Genomic DNA, 26,779 nt, shown 5'->3' on the forward strand with positions numbered 1-26,779 from the left:
TGGCTACTTTGAAGAACCTAGAACATAAGACATATTTTCAGTTGTTTCACACTTTTTTGTTAATTACATAATTCCACATGTGTTAATTCATAGTTTTGATGCCTTCAGAGTGAATCTACAATTTTCATAGGTCATGAAAATAAAGAAAACTCTCTGAATGAGGTGTGTCCAAACTTTTGGTCTGTACTGTGTGTGTATAATAATATATATATATATATATATATATATATATATATATATATATATATATATATATATATATATATTAGTTAGTGATGGGGAAAGGGTGAGCGGCAGAATTGTAAGTGGCCGATATGTATCACAAGGGTGGGTGCCTTGTGATGGAAGCTGGAACGTGTATTGATCAGCAGAGATACTGCTGAGGGTTTGCTACTGCGTATCAGGGAAGCTTCCAGGTGACTTTGTGAGATGGGTGGGACCAGTCACCTACAAACCCACCCAGGGGCATGTGTCTGAACGCCCAATATAAAGCCTGTATGTGTGCGGCTGTGTGTGGAATAGGACCTGTAGTGAGGTCATGACCATGTGATCCATACCTCACCTGTGGGTGTGGTTATGTACCATATAATGTGCCTGAGGTCTGGTCACAAGGGGAGAAAGTGTGTACCTGAATGGTTCAGGGTGCAAGGTCCTGGAGGGTCAGTGTTGGGAGATTCTGGGAGAAGAAATGGATCCCTGGAGCATGTGCTGCGACCTTGGACCTGGTGAGGCGTGAGTGTTGGGATGTCTCAGGAGGGGACGGACATCCTGAAGAGTACCCGCTGAGGCCCTGGACCTGGTGGCCGGTGTGTTGGGAGACCCTGGGAGAAGGGTTGGATCCCTGAATAGCACCCGGTGAGGCCTGTGTGTTGGACGGTTCCAAAGTGGGGACGGACGTCCTCAATAGCACACAGGCCACGTGTGTTTGCAAAGTCAGTGACGGCACTGCATTGAGGGAGCTACTGTCAGTCTGTGGATCTGGACTGTAAGGTGGCCTGGTGAGCAAGGTGTTGTCCGGGACGGTGATCCCAGTTCAGCAGCTTCCCTGAGAGACAGTACTGACAGGAGTCAGTGTGCGGAGCAGGAGCTCCTAAGAGGTAACCCCAGACAGCGGGAAATAACTGTTGGTGCTTGTGAGGTTCTATGAACGTTAATGAACTGTTTGGCGTGCGGTCGCCCATGGTTAATGGACAGAGAGGTCCAGCGTGTTTAGGGATTGCAAGGAAAAGCCATAACCTGTAAATGTTCTGGACTATGTGTCAAGCCTGTGAAGTGTAACATGGCCTACAGTGGTTTATGATGCTTGAATAAACCAAAATGGACTGTTTATGTGGAAAAACCTGTGCCTGACCCTATTAATCTGCTGCCAAGTGTGTCCCCCAACACTAACAATAAGCGCTACTTTAATATTATATTATATAATAAAATAAACAGAGACAGAACATAAAATATAATATAATATATCTATCTATCTAGAGTTGAGCAAAACGGGTCGGTCAAATTCATAAGTCGAAGACTTCCGCTAAAGTCGGGTTTCATGAAATGAAACCCGACCATAGCGTGAGGTCGGCGACCAGAGCGCCAAAGTCGCGTTTCAAATGATGCTTCCAGCGCCCTTTTTCAGCCAATGATGTAGGACGCACACTGTGGGCAACACGATGACATGGGCAGCGGTCACCACCATCTTTGAGAAGGGCATGCAAGTGATTGGCTTGCTTTGTGTGGCGTCACAGGGGCTATAAAAGGGCGTGCACGCCGACCGCCATCTTACTTCTGCCGATCTTAGCATAGGGAGAGGTTGCTGCTGATGATTCTGAATAAGGGAGAGCGTTAGGCAGGGAAGAAGAACAAAAAACCTGCTTCTGCTGGTAGTGAGTTTCACTGTACAACACAACAGTTTGTGTGCAGTGACAGGGGAGGCTATATTTTTGTGCATCAGCCCTGTTGGTTATTAGGCTGCCTTATAAGGCTCCCTGATAGCTGCATTGCGGTTTGCACACTGCTGTGCAAACTGCTTTTTTAAAAGCAAAAAACACTTTTCTTCCACTTTTCTGCACAGTTACCAAGCGTTCATTTTTCCACACTTGTGTGCAGCAGTCCTGCTTATTAGGCTGCCTGCTGCCATGCTATACTTGGACTGAGAGCATCATTGTCAGCCTCCTAAAATCTCTAGGGAGATTCAAATACTCCCCAATACTATATACACCTTGTACCTTGTCATACACCAACCAATTTCAGCCTGTTAAATTGAGGTGTAATCTATAGTGGGCCTGAGATAATTGTTCAGCCTCCTAAAATCTCTAGGGAGATTCAAATTCTCCCCAATACTATATACACCTTGTACCTTGTTTTACAATACCATATAGCTGGTGGTATTTTGGGTACATTTTCCCAAAAATGAGGAAGTATGGTGGAAGAGGCCTTGAACGTGGGCGGGGGTTGCCAGCTGGTATTGATGGTGGTGGTGCATCTGCTGGTAGTGCAAAAAGCACAATAGCAGTTAAGGCAGGAGGTGTTGAGCCTGCATCATGGTCTGGCTCCGGAAGTCCTGGAAGGCTACCTTTTCTGGGAGTAGGGTAACCGCTTTTAAAGCCGGAGTATCAGGAACTGGTTTTGGCTCACATTGCCGAAACAGACTCCAGCTAATATGGCCTCCTCTTCTGAAGTTTCAAAAAATGCAAGCACTGTATGTGCTGGCTCCTGGTCAGGAAGAACCCCTTTCTTTGTATCCTTCACCGCCACCAAAAGTGAATGATGCAGCAGGCCACACTTCACATTAGTCCATGTAGCTCTTTCTCACATACCATGCCTGGGTTATCAAGTCAAATCGTGAGTTCCCCAGTCCAAGATGAATCTGACATGGAGTGTGGGTCGCCAGCCAGGGCAGTGGGGTTAATCGGTCCCGGGCCGGTGTCTCAGAGGGATGTGTCACGGTGGTGGAGACCTGGTCCGTGGTCCTGGGCGACCATGCAAAGGGGTGAATAACGTTTAAAGGTTTATGATACGTGACACCACCTGTGGTTTCTGATCAGATTGACCAGCGCTGCAGTGTCGCTTCTCTGGGACAGATGTTGTGGTGCAGCTAAGATGAACAAGCCCTGCACAGGTAGGGCCGTAGTCGCAGGGCAGATGAAAGAGTTGGTAGATGGTGTGCAGTGCAGGATGTAGCAGAGCCGTGCGCCAGGCGCAGGAGAAAGATGACAGACACAGTCGTGCAGTTCCTTTACCTGTACTTGGTAAGTGCCGTCCAGGACCCAGAGTACTGATGGAGAAGGAGTTGGTCAGCCTGGAAGCAAATTAGGAATTCTCTCTCTGCAGATAGGTAGTGTGGCCTCCGTTCTAGCGCTTATCTGAGGTACTCGCAGTACTGAGTTCACTGATGTTCCCCCTGTTGACTCTCTTTTGGAACTTTCTCGTATGGCAGGCAGCCATAGCCTTTTCCTTCTGGCTCACACATGTCGCTGCTGGGGCCTCCGAGCCTTAGTTGGGAACAGAGCATTTACAGCTGCTACTTCCTCCGGTTTCTGCTACAGGACCGTCAGTGTCCCTACAAGCTCGGACACCGGAATCCGGACCATGCGCTCCAGCTAGGAGTGAGCCTTAACTCTGCTCATCCTCCAGCTCCCCTTCCCTTCACAGACTGCCCTAACTTCCCTCCTCCCAAACACAGAGAGCATCTTCTCAGCAGTCAGGTTCAGAGGTCTCCCTGCTGGCCTGGAGTGGGAACTGTGTTGTGTGTTAGTTTAACTGCTAGAGATCCTTCGTTGCTCCCAAGCATGACATCACACTCCCTAGGAGGAAGGTAATGCCACTGTGGCGACCGTACTCCTGGGGGCGCACAAGTGCACTGATGCCCAGCCACTGCTAGATGATTCTGCTGGTACATTGACCCAGACCACTACATTCCCCTCAGGTTCCCCTTCCAGCATACTATACCCACCTTACACGGTGACAAAGAGGAAGGTGCAGATGAAAGTACAAGTTCCTTGAGCAGGTGGGGTGGGGGGAATACTCATGCTCAACGGCAGTGGCACAGGGCCCCTCATAGTACGCAAAAGTGTCTCTGCCGGTGGGAGGGCCCACACCGCCGTACTATGAGGGGCCCTGTGCCAGTGCCGTTGCCAACGAGTGGGCCCCCCCTGCTTGCTCCGGATCACAGAACTTGCAAAGTTGAAATACTTACCTCTCCCTGCTCCACCGCCATGACGTCCTCCGCGTGTCCTGACAGTGATATTCTGATTAGAGAGCGCGATGACATCACGTCTGTACGCCCTCTGCCTAAACAGCCAAGTCCAGTGAGATGGAAGATGGGGACGACGAGGAGTCCAGACTAGTACAGGGATTCCCTAGCGAGGAGACTTTAGTTGTTTTCAATGTTGGGACTGCAATTTTTGGGGAGCACTATACTCTGGAGAATGATATATGGGGCCCACCATACACTGGAGCATTCCAAAGGTGGACATCAGACACTGGAGCAGCATTTACAGGGCCCATTATACACTGGAGCATTAGAAATGGGGCCCATTATATATGGAGCATTATTTGGGCCCATAAGACAGTGGAGCTTCATCCATTGGGACCAACATATACTGTAGCATTATGTGGAGCTCATCATATACTGTATCGAACATTATATGGGACCAATGATTCTGTATGGAGAAATATATGGGCCTCATTACTCTGTATGGCGCACTATGCGGTGGCCATAATATTGTATGGAGTAATATACTATCCGTTTTTGGAGCTATTGGAGAATTTAAAATGGATATCAGTCATGTGATGTAAGAAGTTAAGTATTTTTCATTGTACTATACCGCTATTTCTCTGCCGTATCATGAATCATGAATTGTGGCATGTGTTAAAAAGAAGCCCAGTGACACTCTTTGGCCCTGGACCTACAAAAATCTAGAGCCAGCCCTACCCCCCCCCCACCACACAACTTTAGCCAAATAACCCCCAGTTTTCAATGCCTAACTATTATATAGTAAATTAAGGATGACAAGCTTAAGTAATATGAATTGATGTTTTTAGCATTAAAATGGGCACTGTAGGTGTGTTTCCTGTCCTCCACTCACTGCCGACTTTTCTTCCCCATTGACTGCATTGGGTTTCGTGTTTGTCGGCCTTCGACTTTTCACGATAATCGGCCGATTGCGTGCGACCCGACTTTTGCGAAGGTCGGGTTTCATGAAACCCGACTCGACCCAAAAAAAGGCAAAGTCGCTCATCTCTATATATATATATCTCTCTATCGATCTTACACACACACACACACACATACTGTATATACATACAACCACTCTCTCTCTCTCGCTTCTACCTGGGTCCTCGCCTGACCTTTATGACTTGTGTTACGCATGCGGACCTCTGAACTATTTTTATATGCTTTTAAACTAGATCATTAAAATTTCTTGTTTCATTTGGTGATTCAAGTTTACGCACTTTTTTTGGTGTCTAATGTAAATGATCCTGTCTTTATAGTATGATTATATGGGGGAACTCCATTATAAAGGTTAAGTTTACAGCCCTATATACTTTGTTTGTGCTTGGTCTCATTTATGACAATAAATCCCAGCCTGTAGTTTTCTTTTCTTTTGGTTTAGTTATCTGTATGGTAGCAGTTCACTTTATGGCAGGGGAAAAAAGAACTTTAAAACCTGTTATGCTAAATTAATCCACCTCTGCCATGTGACACCACACAAGTGGGTTTTCATATTGATCACCTTTCCATCTTGAAGGTTTTTCTTGACCTGAAGTCAATAAATGAAACCCATTGCAAAAAAAAAACACTATCATGGCAGTAGCAAAACGAAATTTAAGTCACAAGACAGAAACAAAAAGGTCAGTTGTGCCTACCTAGAGTCCAGGAAGCCAGACTGCGAAAAAGGATCCATATGAACATTCGATGAAAGGGTTACACCTGAAATGCCACAAGTCATTCAATGAATAATCAAAAATCACACAATCATTGCACGAACGCGAGATCTGCTGGGATATTGCGGTGACGTAAGAAGCAATGAAGGGAATGGATTCTAATGCAATGGCAGGGAGAATTTGAAAAGGCATTTGAATTATCGTGACTGGAAAGGTAGAAATCCCCACCCCTATGACTGAAACAGAAGGTATGTGGGGCAATCATCAGGGTACGTTCCCACTTTCCGGATCTGCTGTGGTTTTAACGCTGCAGAATGTTTGCGCCATTTCCGCACCTATTATGCAAATTGGTGGATACGCATTTCCGTTTTTCTGCACATGCGAATTTTCCTCGCTACTGAAAGTCTATGGGAAAAATCCACATGCATACCACAAGAGACATTGACATGCTGCAGATCTGAAGGACGCGCCACATTTACGTTTCCGCAGGTGCGCATAGACGCACAGTGGACATGGGGATTTCTAGAAATCCCATCCACTGTGCTGTAATATCCGGCTACTACGTTTTTGACACTGCATATATATGCAGCGTTAAAACTGCAGCAAATCCTAAACGTGGGAACATACCCTCAAAGTATAAAAGTGATTTTTTGATAACTAATGGGACATTTTGCTTGACTTTTGCATTACTAACAAGACATTGGGGACCGTTCAACCCCTTAACCCCCAAGGGTGGTTGGCACACTCATGACCGGGACAATTTTTACAATTCTGACCACTGTCCCTTTATGAGGTATTAACTCTGGAACGCTTCCATGGATCCCGGTGATTCTGACATTGTTTTCTTGTGACATATTGTACTTCATGTGAGTGGTAAAATTTCATTCAAATAACTTGCGTTTGTGAAAAAAACGGAAATTTGGCAAAATTTTGAAAATTTCGCAATTTTCCAACTTTGAATTTTTATGCCCTTAACCCCCATGGGTATTTTTGGTTTTGCATTTTCATTTTTCCCTCCCCTTCTTTCCAGAGCCATAACTTTTTTATTTTTCCGTCTATATGGCCATGTGAGGGCTTATTTTTTGCGGGACGAGTTGTACTTTTAAATGACACCATTGGTTTTACCATGTCGTGTACTCAAAAACGGGAAAAAAATTCCAAGTGCGGTGAAATTGCCAAAAAAGTGCAATCCCACACTTGTTTTTTGCTTGGCTTGTTTTGCTAGGTTCACTAGATGCTAAATCTGACCTGCCATTATGATTCTCCAGGTCATTACGAGTTCATAGACACCAAACATGTCTATGTCCTCTTATCTAAGTGGTGAAAAAAAATTCCAAAGTTTGCTTAAAAAAAAAAAAAAAAAAATTTGCGCAATTTTCCCGAGACCCGTAGCGTCTCCATTTTTCATGATCTGGGGTCGGGTGAGGGCTTATTTTTTCCGTGCCGGGCTGACATTTTTATTGATACCACATTTGTGCAGATACGTTCTTTTGATGGCCCGTTATTGCAATTTAATGCAAAGTCTTGGTGACCAAAAAAACGTAATTCTGACGTATTGAATTTTTTTTCTTGCTACGCAGTTTAGCCATTGGGTTAATGCTTTTTTTATTGATAGATTGGGCAATTCTGAACGCGGCGATACCTAATATGTGTATGTGGGATTTTTTTTTTACTGTTTTATTTTGATTGGGGCGAAAGGGGGGCGATTTGAACTTTTACGTTTTTTAAAAAAAATTTTAGTTTTAAACTTTTTTTTTTTTTACTTTTGGCATGCTTCAATAGCCTCCATAGGAGGCTAGAAGCATGCGGCAACCCGATCGGCTCTGCTACATATGGGCGATGAGCAGATCGCCCATATGTAGCAGATTTACTGGTGTGCTTTCAGCGCCGACCACCGGGTGGCGCTGAAAGCCATATGCCTGGAACAACCATAGAGGTCTCAGAGACCTCTGGTTGTCCAGGCAACATGACGCCGACCCCCGATCACGTGACGGGGTCGGCGATGACGTCATTTCCGGCCCGGCGGCCGGAAATGCTACTTAAATGCCCGCTGTCAGCTTTGACAGCGGGATTTAACTAGTTAATAGGCGCGGGCGGACGGCGATTCCGCTCGCGCCTATTGCGGGCATATGTCAGCTGTTCATAACAGCTGACATGTCCCGGCTTTGATGCGGGCTCAGCGCCGGAGCCCTCATCAAAGCAGGGGAGATGTCTGATGACGGACTGTGTCCGTCATTGGACATTAAGGGGTTAAATCACAGAGATACGGCACACAAAAAACTTAATAAGTAACATTTCCCACATGTTTACTTTACATCAGCACAATTTTGGAACCAAAATTTTTTTCTTTGTTAGGAAGTTATAAGGGTTAAAAATTGACCAGCGATTTCTCATTTTTGCAACACCATTTTATTTTTACGGACCACATCACATTTGAAGCAACTTTGAGGGTTCTATATGATAGAAAATACCCAAAAGTGACACCATTCTAAAAACTGCACCCCTCAAGGTGCTCAAAACCACATTCAAGAAGTTTATTAACCCTTCAGGTGCTTCACAAGAATTTTTTGAATATTTAAAAAAAAAAAAAAAAAAATGAACATTTAACTTTTTTCACAAAAAAAATTTCAGGTTCAATTTTTTTTTATTTTACCAAGGGTAACAGGAGAAATTGGACTGCAAAAGTTATTGTGCAGTTTTTCCTGACTACGCTGATACCCAATACGTTGGGGGGAACCACTGTTTCGGCGCATGGCAGAGCTCAGAAGGGATGGAGCGCCGTTTGACTTTTTCAATGCAAAATTGGCTGGAATTCAGATCGGACGCCATGTCACGTTTGGAGAGCCCCTGATGTACCTAAACAGTGGAAACCTCCCACAAGTGACCCCATTTTGGAAACTAGACCCTCCAAGGAACTTATGTGGTGAGAACTTTGAACCCACAAGTGCTTCACAGAAGTTTATAACGTACAGCAGTACAATTAAAAAATCATATTTTTTCCACAAAAATGATCTTTTCACCCCCAATTTTTATTTTCCCAAGGGTAACAGGACCCTAAAAGTTTTTGTGCAATTTGTCCTGAGTACGCAGATACCCCACATGTGGGGGTAAACCACTATTTGGGCGCATGGCAGAGCTCGGAAGGGAAGCAGCGCCATTTGGCGCTTTTGGCTGGAATTGAGATCGGACACCATCTCGCGATTGGAAAACCCCTCATGTACCAAAACAGTGGAAACCCCCCACAAATGACACCATTTTGGAAACTAGACCCCCTAAGGAACTTATCTAGATGTGTGGTGAGAACTTTGAACCCCCAAGGGCTTCACAGAAGTTTATAACGACGGGGCGTGAAAATAAAAAAAAATCGTATTTTTTCAAACAAACATCTTTTAGTCCCCATTTTTTTATTTTCCCCAAGGGTACCAGGAGAAATTGGACCCCAAAAGTTGTTGTCCAATTTGTCCTGAGTACACTGATACCCCATATGTGGGAGAAAACTACTGTATGGGCACACGTCGGGGCTCGGAAGGGAAGTAGTGACGTTTTGGAATGCAGACTTTGATGGAATGCTCTGCGGGTGTCATGTTGCCTTTGGAGAGCCCCTAATGTACCTAAACAGTGGAAACCCCCCACAAATGACACCATTTTGGAAACTAGACCACCTAAGGAACTTATCTAGATGTGTGGTGAGCACTTTGAACCCCCAAGTGCGTCACAGAAGTTTATAACGCCCAGGCGTGAAAATAAAAAAAATCATTTTTTTCCACAAAAATGATATTTTTGCCCTCAATTTTTTATTTTCCTACGGGTAACAGGAGAAATTGGACCCCAAAAGTTGTTTTGCAATTTGTCTTGAGTAGGCTGATACCTCATATGTGGGGGTAAAACACTGTTTGGGCGCATGGCAGAGCTTGGAAGGGAAGGGCCACCATTTGACTTTTTCAACGCAGAATTGGCTGGAATTGAGATCAGAAGCCATGTTGCATTTGGAGAGCACCTCCGTGTGCCCAAACAGTGGAAACCCCCCAATTCTAACTCCAACCCTAACTCCAACACACTCCTAACCCTAATCTCAGCTCTAACCCTAGCCCTAACCCTAGCCCTAACCCTAACGGGAAAATGGAAATTAAATACATTTTCTTTTAATTTTATTATTTTTCCCCAAACTAAGGGGGTGATAACGGGGGGTTTGATTTACTATTTATAGCGGGTTTTTATATTTGGCAGCTGTCTCTCGCTGAAAGACGCTTTTTATTGTAAAAATAGTTTTTGCATCCCCACATATTGAGAGCTATAATTTTTCCATATTTTCACACACAGTCATGTGAGGTCTTATTTTTTGCGGGACGAATTGGCGTTTTTATTAATATCATTTTCAGGCACGTGACATCTTTTGATCGATTTTTATTCCGATTTTTGGGACGCAGAATGAACAAAAACCAGCATTTCATCAATTTCTTTTTGGGGGTGCATTTACACCGTTCCGCCTGCAGTAAAATTGATAAAGCGCTTTTATTCTTCGGGTCAGTACGGTTACAGCGATACCTCATTTATGTCGCTTTTTATGTTTTTTCCAAAAAATGAATTAGGGAATTTTTTTTTTTTTTTATTTATTTAGCGATTATTTTTTAACTATTACATTGTCCCAGGGGGGACATACCTGTCATGTGACAGATGGCTGATTTGTCACATCACAGATCACTGTGACAGATCAGCGATCTGTCACAGGCACTGCACAAGGCTTCCTCCTTGCCTGCGCTTTGCAGGCATGAGGAAGCCATCTCCCTGCAGGCCCCCGAAGGTCCCCGTCGCCATCTTGGATTCGGGGACCTGCAGGGATGGAGCCCCCCGCAGCAGCGCTGCACATTGCGCTGCTGTGGGGGGCTCAGGGAAGCACGGAGGGAGCCCCCTCCCTGCCGATGCTTCCCTTTAACCCCCGGTACACTGCAATCGTTTTTGATCGCGGTGTGCAAGGGGTTAACGTGTCGGGGGCGGTCCGTGACCGCCCCTGACATATTGTGCCGGGTGTCAGCTGTGGTTATCAGCTGACACTCGGCCGCGATCAGCGGCGCTCACCACGCTAGACGTACTATCCCGTCCCTGGGAACTAAGTCCCAGGGCACATGGACGGGATAGTAAGTCACATGACAGAAAGGGGCTTAATTTAAAAAAAAAAAAAAAAAAAACACAGAAAGGGCAGATTAATAGGCTGCCAGCAGGGTCGTACAGATGGTATTGCAGCCGAGGGACAGAGTGTACAAGCCCGTAGGATCAGACAGTTTCCTTATATTAAATTAATCTTCTGATTCCATCCTCAAGACGAGCTCCTACTCCTAATAGCTGATATAGGCATTTGGCAGGTACAAACAGATCAACACATTGACTTCACTTCTATTCGAGGCTACGGATGAAAGAGATGAAACAATCTTTCTCGTTCGCCTTATTGGGGGACACAGAGACTATGGTGTATGCTGCTGCCACTAGGAGGCTGACACTATGCACAAAAAAAAGGTTAGCTCCTCCTCCGCAGTGTACACCCCACCGACCGGCAGGAAGTTCCTCAGTTTAGCTTAGTGTCAGTAGGAGGTGGACACGGGTCTTTTATTAGACCCCTATCTACCTCGTTGTGCGTCGTTCCTTTACAGGTTTTGGAGGGATACGGAGTGAACAGTCACATCCGTACTCCCACAAAGAGACTATGAGTACGGCGTGTACTGCCACCCCGTATCCTCATAGGTCTCCGCGGCAGGACCAGGAGCCTCGCACAGGTGCGTGCCAGCTATACGGACGGTCCTTGCCCCCCGCCTCCCACCATCTCGCCTACCAGAGCCTGACGGTTGGACGAGGCGTGGATTCCATAAAGACGACAGACAGCGTGGGATTCTCAGGTACCTTTATTGTGGCCCCCCGGCCTGGGTGAGTATGCGGTCTAGCGGTCCCCCGGCGTTTTCATCCTAAGGCGGTCGCCAGGGGACCAAGGTAGGGTCTGCGCGCCCGCTTCTCCCCACGGTCGCCGCATCCATGAAGGCCCCTGTTCTTTCGGGCCTTGTTCTGCGCCCCCACCCCGGTTTTTCTTCATCCCGGCAGGGGTATACAGGGGTCGGGCTGTGGGAAGCAGGGACGCGGCCCGGGGTTGCGGCCCGGTGTTGCGGCGCATCTTCCGCGCCGACCCCCTGCTCACAGGCGGCCGGCGCTATTAATTTAGGCCCCGGCTTCTTCTCGGGCCTACCGCTGCGTCGCAGCCACGCCCCCTGCCCCTTTCTTCTAAGCGGGCTTCTCTCCCGCCCATCCTAGGCCTTCCCAGCCCCCTTGCCTCACACCAGCCTGCTATTGGACAGCGGGCGGTGCTAAGGGGATCTCTGCGGCGAGCTCCGCCCTTCTTCTCCCTCTGGCAGCGCGCCCTTTCCCTGGTGGTCGCCATCTTCTCAGCCTGCCAGCCGGACCTCATTCCCTGCCGGTTTTCGGTCGCTGGGCCTTTTTTTCAGCCGGATTGGCCTGGCCTCATCCTGCAGCCAGATCAGAGAGCGTTGCCCTTGGGGACACCGGACCATGAGTAGCTCTGCACCTGCAGACTGACACCCTTCTCTGCCTTCTGTCCCCCAACCGGCCGGCACTGCCTCTCTTTTCACTATGTCCAACGCTAAGTCTGATCGTACCCGCTCTGCGTCCAGCCCGACGCCGCTCAGGAGCCATCCATAGCCCCGGGGGCGAGTGAGCCCCCCATGCCGGTTTGGGCCTCCTCTCAATCACAGTCAGTGGCAGACCTCATCAAGGTGTCTCAGTCCCTAGTAGCCGTTCTGGACAAGTTGCCCTTGGGAGCTTCGGCGGGACCCAGCACGTCTCAGGACGTCCCATCTGAGCCAGCCAGCGGCAGTCGCAAGAGGCCCAGGCAGGACCTCCAGGCGGAGTCCTCCCCTCGTCCTACCTCACCCCATAGTCCCCAGCAGTCTCCCTCTCGGGCATCCTCCCCCGAGTCAGGCGAAGCGCTTTCAGAATCGGAAGGGGTCTTAGAGCTGGATTCGGACCAGGATGCGAACATGAAGGTTACGGTGCAAAACCTCATTGCCGCGATTCACCATACCTTTGACATTGCTGACGCCCCTGCGAAATCCTCAGATCAGGAGGTTTCGTCCAGACGGGCGGAAACACCATCCAGGGTGTTTCCCTTCCATTCTGAGTTTGGAAAGATTTTTACAAAGGAGAGAGAAGATCCGACCAGACGCTTTCAAAGAGGAAAGCGTCTCGGCGTGCTGTACCCGTTTGCTAAAGAGCTCACGGACAACTGGGCCGCTTCTCCCTCGGTGGACCCTCCCGTGTCCAGACTTTCTAATAATACGGTTCTTCTGCTGTCAGGTGTGGCGTCGCTAAAAGATTCTAATGATAGGATCATAGAATCTCTAGCAAAATCTGCCTTTGAAGCGGCATCAGCAGCGGTATGTCCAGTCTTTGTTTCTTCTTGGGCAGCAAAGGCCATATCCACTTGGGCAGATGACCTTCGGCAGGGCATTCTGGATAAGGCACGACCAGAGCATTTGGCCGATCTCGCCAATCAGATTTCCCATGCGGGGTATTATCTGCTTTCTGCCTCCTTGGATGCCGCATCTTGCGCAGTTCAGGCGTCAAGTAACATCGTGGCAATCCGACGTACAATTTGGCTCAAGGCCTGGCAGGCGGACTTGTCCTCTAAAAAGTCTCTGACCAATCTTCCTTTTCAGGGAGTGCGTCTCTTCGGATCACAATTGCATCAGATTATTATGGACGCTACCGGAGGTACGAGTTCTCTTCTCCCCTCCAAGCCTCGCAGACCTCCTCCAAGGCGGAAAACCCTTCCAACCAGCAAAGGCCACAGGCACGTCAGGAAAGAAATGTGGTTTCCTTCAGGCCTACTCCGTCCTGGCGGTCCCACTCTTCCCAGGGAAGACCGTCCAGATCTACATCTGGACGGTCTACGTCCGCATGACTACCATCGGTCTCCCGTGGGTCCCTTCCAATTGGGAGGTCGACTTCTCTTCTTCAGCGACGTCTGGCTCGCCTCAGTAGAGGACGCTTGGGTCAGAGAGGTATCAACAGGATACAAAATAGAGTTCATTTCTCTTCCACGGGATCGTTTCTTACAATCCCGTCCGCCGAGGGATCCGGCCTTGGTCCCGGGGTTCGGTTCGGCCATCGCCTCTCTTCTCAGTTCCGGGGTGATTGTGCCCGTTCCCGAATCGGAACGCTTCACAGGGTTTTATTCAAACCTGTTTGTGGTGCCGAAAAAGGACGGGACAGTTCGACCCATCTTGGATCTCAAGTTACTCAACAAGAGAGTTCGCCTTCGCCACTTCCGGATGGAGTCAGTTCGCTCGGTAATTGCTTCCATGGAGGAGCAGGAATTCATGGGTTCCATAGACATCCAAGATGCCTATCTACATGTGCCCATATTTTCCGGACATCAGAAGTTCCTGCGGTTTGCGATTCTTCACGAACATTACCAGTTCGTCGCGCTTCCTTTCGGGCTCGCCACCGCTCCCAGAGTCTTCACGAAGATTATGGCGGCGTTGATGGCCTTGTTGAGGATCAGAGGTCTCGTTCTTTTTCCGTACCTCGACGATATCCTGATCAAGGCCCCATCCTTTCAACAGGCCCGCCTAAGGGCCAACAGGTTCTAGACACCCTGTCCAGTTTTGGGTGGATCGTCAACCGGGAAAAGTCCTGTCTGGTCCCTACTCAACGCCTTGCGTTTCTGGGCCTTCTGTTCGACACTCGTCGGTCAAGGGTATTTCTCCCACAAGACAAGATTCTTTCCCTGCAGCAGGGCGTGCGATCATTACAGATCACACGATTTCCATCCCTCAGGACAGCCATGAGGGTCCTGGGGAAGATGGTGGCGGCGATAGAGGCAGTTCCCTTTGCCCAATTTCACACCAGGCCACTCCAGCAGGCCATTTTGTCCAGGTGGAACAGGTCGGCTCTGTCTCTGGATCGTCCGGTTCGCCTTTCCTGCCGGATCAGGCGGTCTCTCAACTGGTGGTTGACGTCTCCCCTCATTCTCTTGGGGTGGTCTTTTCTTCCCGTTCACTGGCAGATTGTCACTACGGACGCCAGCCTCATCGGCTGGGGTGCAGTGTTCTGCAATCACACTGTTCAGGGTCGATGGTCGACTCACGAATCAGCTCTGCAGATCAATGTCCTAGAGATACGGGCGATCCATCTAGCTCTCGTCCACTGGGAAAGGCGCCTCAAGGGCCTGCCTGTCAGGATTCAGACAGACAATGCCACAGCGGTGGCGTATATCAACCGCCAAGGGGGGACACGGAGGGTCTCAGCCCTGGCGGAAGTGTCCAGAATTCTTCAATGGGCAGAGACCTTTGTTCCAACGATTTCCGCGGTTCACATTCCCGGCGTGGACAACTGGGCCGCCGATTTCCTCAGCCGCGAGGTTCTCCTCATGGCATCTCGCCTCAACAGGAAAGTCCCACAATTCGTGTCCAGGTCTCGGGACCCTCTGGCAGTGGGCGCCGACGCTTTGGCCGTCCCTTGGTCACAGTTCGTGCTCCCCTACCTGTTCCCTCCTCTGCCTCTTCTTCCCAAGTTGTTGAAGAAAATCAAAGCAGAGGGGATTCCAGTCATCCTCATCGCGCCAAATTGGCCCAGAAGGTCTTGATTCGCAGACATTGTCAACCTTCTCGCGGACGCCCCCTGGAAGCTTCCTGACGGGCAGATCTGCTGTCTCAAGGCCCGATTTGCCACCCCAATTCTCGGTCGCTCAATTTAACGGCGTGGCTGTTGAGACCAAGGTTTTGAGATGGGCAGGATTCTCTGATCGGGTAATTCATACCATCATCCGCGCCAGAAAGCCTTCTTCTTCGAAGATCTATTACCGTACTTGGAAAGCCTATTTCTCCTGGTGTGAGGCCAATGACATCGCGCCCTTGGTTTTTTCGCTCCCTTCTATTCTGGCGTTTCTTCAGGCAGGGCTGGATGCGGGGCTTGCTCTCAGTTCCTTGAAGGGTCAAGTTTCGGCACTGTCCATTTTATTTCAGAAAACGCTGGCCTCCCGGCCCCAGGTCAAAACCTTCCTCCAGGGTGTGGCTCACACGGTTCCGCCGTACCGAGCTCCCGTGGATCCTTGGGATCTTAATTTGGTTCTTCAGGTTCTGCAGGGTCCTCCTTTTGAACCTCTCAGGGACGTTTCCCTTTCCCTCCTTTCTTGGAAAGTGGCCTTTCTGGTGGCCATTACCTCCATCCGGCGCGTGTCGGAATTAGCGGTACTTTCTTGCCGCTCTCCTTTTTTGGTCCTTCATCAGGACAAGGTAGTTCTGCGGCCTCCGCCCTCTTTTCTTCCGAAGGTGGTATCTTCGTTTCACCTCAATGAGGACATTGTTCTGCCATCCTTCTGCCCGAGCCCAGCTCACCCTCGGGAGCGGTCTTTGAACAAGCTGGACCTAGTCAGGGCATTGAGAGTCTATCTAGCCCGGCCGACTTCCTTGAGGAAGTCAGACTCTCTGTTCATCACCCAGCCTCAAAGGCCACTATTGCGTGCTGGATCTGATTGGCAATTTTGGAGGCATACCGGGTCAAGCATCGAGTGGCCCCTCCAGGGATCAGAGCGCACTCTACCCGGGCGGTGGGTGCCTCCTGGGCGGTGCGCCACAGAGCTTCCGCACTGCAGCTTTGCAAGGCTGCAACGTGGTCATCGGTTCACACCTTTGTGAAATTCTACAGGGTCCACACCTACGCTTCGGCGGACGCCAGCCTAGGTAGAAGGATTCTGCAGGCTGCGGTGGTGAGTCCACTGGCCTGATGGAAGTTTGTTTCCCACCCCAGGGACTGCTTTGGGACGTCCCATGGTCTCTGTGTCCCCCAATAAGGCGAACGAGAAAACAGGATTTTTTGGGTTGCTTACCGTAAAATCTGTTTCTCGGAGCCTTCATTGGGGGACACAGCACCCTCCCATGTTCTACAACTCCTGTTCTTATGTTTGTCGGTTTGTTACAGTTGAGTTGTTTGTTCTGTTTTCAATCTATTCTGTTACTTCTCCTACTGCTTTCTCACTAACTGAGGAACTTCCTGCCGGTCGGTGGGGTGTACACTGCGGAGGAGGAGCTAACCTTTTTTTTGTGCATAGTGTCAGCCTCCTAGTGGCAGCAGCATACACCATGGTCTCTGTGTCCCCCAATGAAGGCTCCGAGAAACAGATTTTATGGTAAGCAACCCAAAAAATCCTGTTTTTATTCTGCATTACGCTCAAGTAATTCACGAGTCCTCAATACCAGAATGTATATAATGGGGTTAAACAAGATGCATAGCAGAGAACTGAGGCTATTGAGAGCATCTGACTACGTTAGGAGCAGAGAATGATCATAAATAGTGATGAGCGGTGTATTAGAGGGGCTTTTCGCACGTGTTCCAGATTCCGTTCCAGAGAAAAGTCCTTGCAGCACACACATTACACAAGATCAGGGTTTCTGATGCTTTATACTACGTCTCCTATGAATCTCTTGATACACTTCGGTAAATCAGGAAAGCCAGTTCTGCAGACTGAAGGCAGATGAACTGAATGCAAACACTGACCTGCTATGGCTTGAACAAAGGGTCTTGGACTCTGGGTTACTGATCCAGTTGCCATGTGTCCTTCCATTCTCCCAGCTGGCCTAGTGACAGGTTGCTCACAATCAGGGGGACCGAGCACATCCTTTAGCAGCTGCTGAATGTCTGTATTGGGCATCTTGGGTATCTCTGTGGTCACAAAACAGAGTTAGGATTGCTTCTGTCCAAGTCCATGCATACATAGGGAAGGGGGAAGGCAACAGACCATCGGGGGGGGGGGGCACACAACCGTAGTAAACACAGAATTAACAATCTACACCCATGTACTGACCACAGAAAAAGACAATGGTTGAACACCAATTCTTAGGAAGTAACCCATGAGCACAACAAAGCCACAGCAATTCTTTTTATAGGACATATTCAGCAAAACACGTGCTATAATTTAAGGTGCTTTAACATGAAGAGACGCACATGGGATAGAAGAGCTGACGTCTACAGAGTTTTTCAATGGATTTATACAAAAGGTGCATTAAACCTTTAACTTCTAAACTTGACAAAACCCTCACACCCCTGCTACTAGACACGCAAGGAGATCAATCATGGTTTAGCAGCTTTTTCAAATAGATCACACAATATATAACAGACAAGGAAAAGGGGTTGTCTGCACATGTAAATCCCTTGCCAATGCCCCTGTGGTGCATGTTTATATGGCAGCAATGACACCTACTTAAAGAAAAAAAACAAAAAAACCTTTCCTCTGATTATATTCAATGTAGTCTCAAATTCCTCATTTCCATTAAAATGGTTATCTGGGCTAAAGTTACAAGTTCTCAGTCACTATGTGACTGCAGACTTGTGAATCGTCACAACGCGCACACTGCACGCTGGGAGGATTCTCCAGTGCTGGTCTGATATGCATAGTCCCGGCCACATTCTGACTAGACTTTTTTTTTTTGCCTCACTCAATACATTTGAATTAAGCAAGACCAAGCCCATCTAGTCTGAATGTGGCAGACATTATGCATATGGCAAACTTTCCGTCACGGGACCGCTACTCCCAGTGCCGACACTGGAGAATCCTCACAGCACACAGTGGCGCAATGTGAGGAGTTACGAGTCTGCAGACAGAGTGCCTGCAGACTTGTAGCTTTAGGCTATGTGCACACGCTGCGGATTTTGCTGCGGATTTGGCCTCTGCGGATCCGCAGCAGTTCTGCAGACAGTGTACAGTACAATGTAAGTCTATGTGATTTTAATTCCGCTGTGCACATGCTGCGGTTTTTCCACTGCGGAAAAGCTGCGGTTTTGAATCCGCAGAAAGAATTGACATGTCAATTCTTTCTGCGGATTCCTCTGCAGTTTGCCACCTATTCCATTGTCCAGGTGTCAAACCGCAGGGGAAACCGCTGGCCAATCCGCAGGTAAAACCGCAGGTCATTTTAGCTGCAGTTTTACCTGCGGATCCGCAGATACAAATCCGCGGGTGAATCCGCAGCGTGTGCACATAGCCTTAGACCAGACAACCCCTTTAAATCCATGTATAAATTACACAAAGTGCATTAGCAACATAGTCACTGTTCTGTTAACATGAAGCCTTCATCAGGTTTGAAGTTCTACTTACATCCATGATGACTTGCTGAGAAGCTGCATGTTAGCGGTGGGATGAAAGGGGAGAGATCCAGGCCGCTGGTACGAACTACAAATCGCACTGTTGGTCCGAAATATGTTGCTAGCACAGGTAAAGCTTCCCCCTCAGCATGGGAGGAGTGCAGGGGCACTGCGGCTGGTGGAATCTAAAGCTGGAGTCACAAATAGTGACTTACCAGCGATCCCGACAACGATATCAATGTGTCAGGATCGCTGGTAAGTCGCTATGTGATCGCTGTTGAGCTGTCAAACAGACAGCTTCACCAGCGATCAGGACGCCGAGGTGAGGAGAGAGCCAGGGAGCAGCGGACAAGTGTGCCTGCTGTTCCAGTCCTCCACCAGCAGAGGGCGCTTCTGCATCCCCGGCCTCTCCTGGCGGCGTCCTGCTGCCTCCTGGTACCCAGCGTGCGGCGGCAGATACACATTCCGCGAGCTCCTGGTACCCAGCGTGAGGCGGCGGCACACATAACTCGCTGGTAACTAACGTACACATCGGGTATCCAAGGGACGAAAAAAAATGTCCAGAGGTTTCTTGCAGCGATCAGCGATACCGGCAGGGGGGCTGGATGCTGATCGCTGTCTCACACAGCGATCTCGCTGGTGAGATCGCTGTTGTGTCACAAAACTTGTGACTCAGCAGCGATCTCGGTAGCGAGATCGCTATGTGTGACGGGGCCCTAAGCTATATGGCCAGTTTCAGAGAAGTACTTACAGGCCCAAAATTTAGAAAAGAGCCTGCAAGTGTGAGAGTGGATTACCTAGGAAACTGATAGAACAAACTAAACTATAGGATTAAACATCCCATCCAATCTTGAGAACGGAGAGGATTTTTAATCCAAGGTAAATTGCAAATGTGCTTGTTCATACAAGCACTTTGCAATTTTACTAACTAAGGCCTGTTTCACACTTCCGTTTTTTCAAATCCGTCAAAATCCGTTGTTTTCCGTAAAAAAACGGATCCGCCATTTTTTGCAGGATCCGTTTTTTTTGTCCCATAGACTTCCATTACGGTTACCGCGGATCCGTCAAAAAAACGGATCCGTTTTTAAAAAAACGGATCCGTTTGCATCAGTTTCCGTCAAAAAAACGGAAACGGATCCGTTTGGCGGACACAAAAACGGAAGTGTGAAACAGGCCTTACAAGATGAGACCACCCCTTTAACTCTCCTTATCCAACTGTGAGTTTGCCAGGAGCAGCAGATTTTTAGTGGTTCTACTAGACGCAGATGCCCTCCCAAGCAACTGTACCGGACACTACGGAATTTCTCATCCGCAACACAAGATGCCACATATTGGAGGAGGGGTTCTCCAGTGCTAAATAACTGCCTTTATATGTTGGATATATAAATACATAGGAAGTTTTTTCCAGGATTCAAACCCAGCACATGTGGCATGTAAGGGAACACCTCTACCAATGAGATTTCTCTCTAGCAGTATTCTTTACAGGCATAAAACACTGGTATAAACACACAAATGTCTCTATATACCGGTATATCTTAGGTAAAAGAAAAGTGAGCTGAAGAGCATCAATTTTTTGCAACATTATACTTTAGTAACTTTATGGAAAAATATTTCAAATACCACACAGTGGTAAAACAGACTTAGGTGCCATCCCTATAATTGTAAAAACCTGAACAATACAGTGAACGCGTCTGGTGATCGATGAATGGGTGTAAATAAAAATGGCATGAATGGATTTGAGATTTGCCCTTCGCCCATTGCAGGTTGATAGGAATAACACTTGCATGTGTGTGGTACATTATTCCCTAAAGAAAATAAAGCCAGTCTTGCAGTAAATATAGGAACTCTTCTAACCGTGTGAACAAATGTATTGCCAAAATGAAAGATTAAATCACATTTCCTTTTTAGGGTGTGTTCACACCTAGTTTGTTTTCTGGAATTCATTGGTAAACAAAAAAAAAAAAAAAATTATGCCATTCTTACACATATCTATTTATATAATTGCCTTGTAAGGTTTTCATTTCCTGCTCTGTCCAGATGTCGCCGTATCCCAAAAGTTCACCAACCGCCATATTGGGACACCCAAGTAATGGGTCTCTCAATATGGAAACTGCTGCTGGTAATCTATTGCGCGGTACCACCAGCGGAACACCGTCGCACCACACACTCTATACGCCATACGCAACACTCACACTCACTCGGTACCACCAGCGAACACCGTCGCACTGCTCCTGCGCGAATTCTATATACAAATTCAATCATACATTCTATATATAAGTTACATTAGCTCTTAAGGACTTGTGACTATCCCAGCTGTAATGGTGACCAGTTTTCCCCCAAGACAGGTCCCTTTAATTCAGATCTGGGCAGACTGCGGCCCACATCTCCTATTGTTCCAGTGGGGTCCACAGACAGCCAAAGTGCTGAAACAGTAGCCCATTGACCACTCCATGCCCTCCCCCACCCGCTGTCTCTATCTGCAGCAGTGAATACATTCGTGGAGGACCGGGGCCACAGGCTCCATCTGGCTCCAGAGTTATTTCATCGTGTTGCTGCTGAGACTCAGTGCACAGGAGACAGGAGCAGAGCACCGGGGGAATGGGAGTGCGGCGAGTATGTGGTAGCTTTCCCCCCCCGCCCCATGTGTAAGAAATTATTTGTGTGTAAGAGGCTATGAGGGGGGGCTCTCATTGTATATAGAGGGGCTATGAGGGGGGGCTCTCATTGTATATAGAGGGGCTATGAGGGGGGGCTCTCATTGTATATAGAGGGGCTATGAGGGGGGGCTCATTGTATATAGAGGGGCTATGAGGGGGGGCTCATTGTATATAGAGGGGCTATGAGGGGGGCCTCATTGTATATAGAGGGGCTATGAGGGGGGCTCATTGTATATAGAGGGGCTATGAGGGGGGCTCATTGTATATAGAGGAGCTATGAGGGGGGCTCATTGTATATAGAGGGGCTATGAGGGGGGGCTCATTGTATATAGAGGGGCTATGAGGGGGGGCTCATTGTATATAGAGGGGCTATGAGGGGGGCTCATTGTATATAGAGGGGCTATGAGGGGGGCTCATTGTATATAGAGGGGCTATGAGGGGGGGCTCATTGTATATAGAGGGGCTATGAGGGGGGGCTCATTGTATATAGAGGGGCTATGAGGGGGGGCTCATTGTATATAGAGGGGCTATGAGGGGGGGCTCATTGTATATAGAGGGGCTATGAGGGGGGGCTCATTGTATATAGAGGGGCTATGAGGGGGGGCTCATTGTATATAGAGGGGCTATGGGGGGGGCTCATTGTATATAGAGAGGCTATGAGGGGGGGCTCATATTGTATATAGAGAGGCTATGAGGGGGGGGCTCATATTGTATATAGAGAGGCTATGAGGGGGGGCTCATATTGTATATAGAGAGGCTATGAGGGGGGCTCATATTGTATATAGAGAGGCTATGAGGGGGCTCATATTGTATATAGAGAGGCTATGAGGGGGCTCATATTGTATATAGAGAGGCTATGAGGGGGCTCATATTGTATATAGAGAGGCTATGAGGGGGCTCATATTGTATATAGAGAGGCTATGAGGGGGCTCATATTGCATATAGAGAGGCTATGAGGGGGCTCATATTGTATATAGAGAGGCTATGAGGGGGCTCATATTGTATATAGAGAGGCTATGAGGGGGCTCATATTGTATATAGAGAGGCTATGAGGGGGCTCTTTGTATATAGAGGCGCTATGAGGGGGCTCATTGTATATAGAGAGGCTATGAGGGGGCTCATTGTATATAGAGAGGCCATGTGGAGGCTCATTGCATATAGAGAGGCCATGAGGGGGCTCATATTGTATATAGAGAGGCTATGAGGGGGCTCATATTGTATATAGAGAGGCTATGAGGGGGCTCATATTGTATATAGAGAGGCTATGAGGGGGCTCATATTGTATTTAGAGAGGCTATGAGGGGGCTCATATTGTATATAGAGAGGCTATGAGGGGGCTCATATTGTATATAGAGAGGCCATGTGGAGGCTCACTGTATATAGAGAGGCTATGAGGGGGCTCATTGTATATAGAGAGGCTATGAGGGGGCTCATTGTATATAGAGAGGCTATGAGGGGGCTCATTGTATATAGAGAGGCTATGAGGGGGCTCATTGTATATAGAGAGGCTATGAGGGGGCTCATTGTATATAGAGAGGCTATGTGGGGGCTCATATTGTATATAGAGAGGCCATGAGGGGGCTCATTGTATATAGAGAGGCTATGAGGGGGCTCATTGTATATAGAGAGGCTATGAGGGGGCTCTCATTGTATATAGAGAGGCTATGAGGGGGCTCATTGTATATAGAGAGGCTATGAGGGGGCTCATTGTATATAGAGAGGCTATGTGGGGGCTCATATTGTATATAGAGGCTATGTGGGGGCTCATATTGTATATAGAGAGGCCATGAGGGGGCTCATTGTATATAGAGAGGCTATGAGGGGGCTCATTGTATATAGAGAGGCTATGAGGGGACTCATTGTATATAGAGGCCATGTGGAGGCTCACTGTATATAGAGAGGCTATGAGGGGGCTCATTGTATATAGAGAGGCTATGAGGGGGCTCATTGTATATAGAGAGGCTATGAGGGGGCTCATTGTATATAGAGAGGCTATGAGGGGGCTCATTGTATATAGAGAGGCTATGAGGGGGCTCATTGTATATAGAGAGGCTATGAGGGGGCTCATTGTATATAGAGAGGCTATGAGGGGGCTCATTGTATATAGAGAGGCTATGAGGGGGCTAATTGTATATAGAGAGGCTATGAGGGGGCTCATATTGTATATAGAGAGGCTGTGTGGGGGTTCATACTGTATATAGAGGGGCTATGTGGGTGCTCATATTGTATATAGAGGGGCTATGTGGGGGCTCATATTGTATATAGAGGGGCTATGTGGGGGCTCATATTGTATATAGAGGGGCTATGTGGGGGCTCATTGTATATAGAGGGGCTATGTGGGGGCTCATTGTATATAGAGGGGCTATGTGGGGGCTCATTGTATATAGAGGGGCTATGTGGGGGCTCATATTGTATATAGAGGGGCTATGTGGGGGCTCATATTGTATATAGAGGGGCTATGTGGGGGCTCATATTGTATATAGAGGGGCTATGTGGGGGCTCATATTGAATAGAGGGGCTATGTGGGGGCTCATATTGAATAGAGGGGCTATGTGGGGGTTTATATTGTGTATATATAGGGGCTATGTGGGGGTTCATCTAATATATAAAGCTAAATGTGGGTATGTGGGTGGGTGGGTGTGGGTGTGTGTGTCCGGGATTGGCATCCGCACCGTCGCAGCTACAGCCACAAAATTTGGCATAGTCACACGTGTGGACCCCGAGAGCGTCACAGGCTATGTTGTGAGGCGAAATTTTAACCCTGCGCGTTCCAATTCACCAAACAATTTTGCCCCTATCTACATAATGGGGAAAAAGTGCGTGCGTATCAAGCCCCGCCCCTCATTAAGATGTCATAATGGTTGCCATGAGGAGGCTGTCGTCATCATAGGTTGCAAGCCCCGCCCCTCATTATGATGTCAATGGTTGCCATGGTGACGATGTCTTAATAGGTTAATGATGGGTATATGGGCACTGGACTATGGGATGGAGAATATGTATGACGGTTATATGGGCACGGGACTATGGGATGGCGAATATGTATGATGGGTATATGGGCACGGGACTATGGGATGGAGGATATGTATGATGGGTATATGGGCATGGGACTATGAGATGAAGGATGTGTGATGGGTATATAGGCACTCGACTATGAGATGGCGAATATGTATGACGGGTATATGGGCACGGGACTATGGGATGGCGAATATGTATGATGGGTATATGGGCACGGGACTATGGGATGGAGGATATGTATGATGGGTATATGGGCATGAGACTGAGATGAAGGATGTGTGATGGGTATATAGGCACTCGACTATGAGATGGCGAATATGTATGATGGGTATATGGGCATGGGACGGCGAATATGTATGATGGGTATATGGGCATGGGACTATGGGATGGAGGATGTGTGATGGGTATATGGGCACTCGACTATGGGATGGAGGATAAGTATGATGGGTATATGGGCACGGGCCTATGGGATGGTGGATATGTATGATGGGTATATGGGCACGGGACTATGTGATGGAGGATAATTTTAATTTTTTATAACTAACCACAGTTATTTACTATGCCCGGGCAGAGCCAGGCTCTTCAGCTAGTAGTGTATATAAAGGGAAAAATAAAAATAAAAACTGGAGTCTGAACTGAGAAAGTTAATGTGTATGCACAATGTAAGTGCATATTAAGGCCTCTTTCACACTTCAGTTTTTTGCATCAGTTATAATCCGCCAAAAAGGCGGACAAGCGGATCCGTTCTCAACTGATGTGAACGGATGGCACAGGATCCGTTTTCAGACGGATCCTGAAAATGAAGAAATTTAAAGGAATCGCTGGCCGGGGGGGGGGGGGAGAGAGGGAGAGAGAGAGAGAGAGAGAGAGAATATTTTTTTTTTTTTTTGTCCGGCACCCAGAAAGAAATTCGGGTTAAATCAGTGTTTGCAGGATCCGCCAGAGAAAAAAACGTTACAAGCTCCGTTTTGAAATTTTTGAGGATGGCGACGGACAGCAACTTTTGGCGGATCCTCACAAAAAACGGATGCAACGGACAGTAATCCGTCACAATCCGCCATTAATGCAAGTCAATGGGAAAAAAACGGATCCTCAAAAAAATTTTGAGGATCCGTTTTTTTTCAAAACCTGGCGGATTGTGACTGATTGTAAAAAACGGAAGTGTGAAAGAGGCCTAACACATGACCAATACACAGAGAAAACAAAAACAAAAAACACAAATGTCCTAAAATAAAAAATTAAAAAATAAACGGCAAATAATGCATAAAGGTAATAATAATAAACAATTTTGATCAAAAGAATGTACAAGCTATCCCGTCACGTCAAGGCAACCCTTGTGGGACAGTCCTAACTCTAGTATTTAAAACCTTTCCGCTTGCCAAGTGACGTGAATTTGAACAAGGATCAAGGGACTGAACCACTAGTAAAAGCATAGGCCAGACTGGATGGTTTTCCCAGCTCAGAAAGAGGGCGGTCACACCTACAGTGGGGCAAAAAAGTATTTAGTCAGTCAGCAATAGTGCAAGTTCCACCACTTAAAAAGATGAGAGGCGTCTGTAATTTACATCATAGGTAGACCTCAACTATGGGAGACAAACTGAGAAAAAAAAAAATCCAGAAAATCACATTGTCTGGTTTTTTTTTCATTTTATTTGCATATTATGGTGGGAAATAAGTATTTGGTCAGAAACAAAATTTCATCTCAATACTTTGTGATATATCCTTTGTTGGCAATGACAGAGGTCAAACGTTTTCTGTAAGTCTTCACAAGGTTGCCACACACTGTTGTTGGTATGTTGGCCCATTCCTCCATGCAGATCTCCTCTAGAGCAGTGTTGTTTTTGGCTTTTCGCTTGGCAACACGGACTTTCAACTCCCTCCAAAGGTTTTCTATAGGGTTGAGATCTGGAGACTGGCTAGGCCACTCCAGGACCTTGAAATGCTTCTTACGAAGCCACTCCTTCGTTGCCCTGGCGGTGTGCTTTGGATCATTGTCATGTTGAAAGATCCAGCTACGTTTCATCTTCAATGCCCTTGCTGATGGAAGGAGGTTTGCACTCAAAATCTCACGATACATGGCCCCATTCATTCTT

General features: G+C 47.7%; 1 protein-coding gene across 5 annotated transcripts in view; it reads right to left on the minus strand.

Moving 5' to 3' along the window:
* The window catches only part of KMT2D (lysine methyltransferase 2D), a 305,115-nt gene that overhangs the window by 141,188 nt on the left and 137,148 nt on the right, over positions 1-26,779 (minus strand). For all 5 annotated transcript variants that reach the window (XM_073563406.1, XM_073563409.1, XM_073563408.1 and 2 more), the window contains exons 25-26: positions 17,431-17,595; positions 5,857-5,920 (exon numbers count right to left, since the gene is read on the minus strand). In XM_073563406.1, the coding sequence (XP_073419507.1) occupies positions 5,857-5,920; positions 17,431-17,595 (229 nt within the window). The remainder of the gene's footprint in view (positions 1-5,856; positions 5,921-17,430; positions 17,596-26,779) is intronic.

The sequence above is a fragment of the Dendrobates tinctorius genome, unplaced genomic scaffold (genome assembly GCF_039654945.1).
Source record: "Dendrobates tinctorius isolate UK_male_01 unplaced genomic scaffold, ASM3965494v1 ptg000388l, whole genome shotgun sequence".
Classification (NCBI taxonomy): Eukaryota; Metazoa; Chordata; class Amphibia; order Anura; family Dendrobatidae; genus Dendrobates; species Dendrobates tinctorius.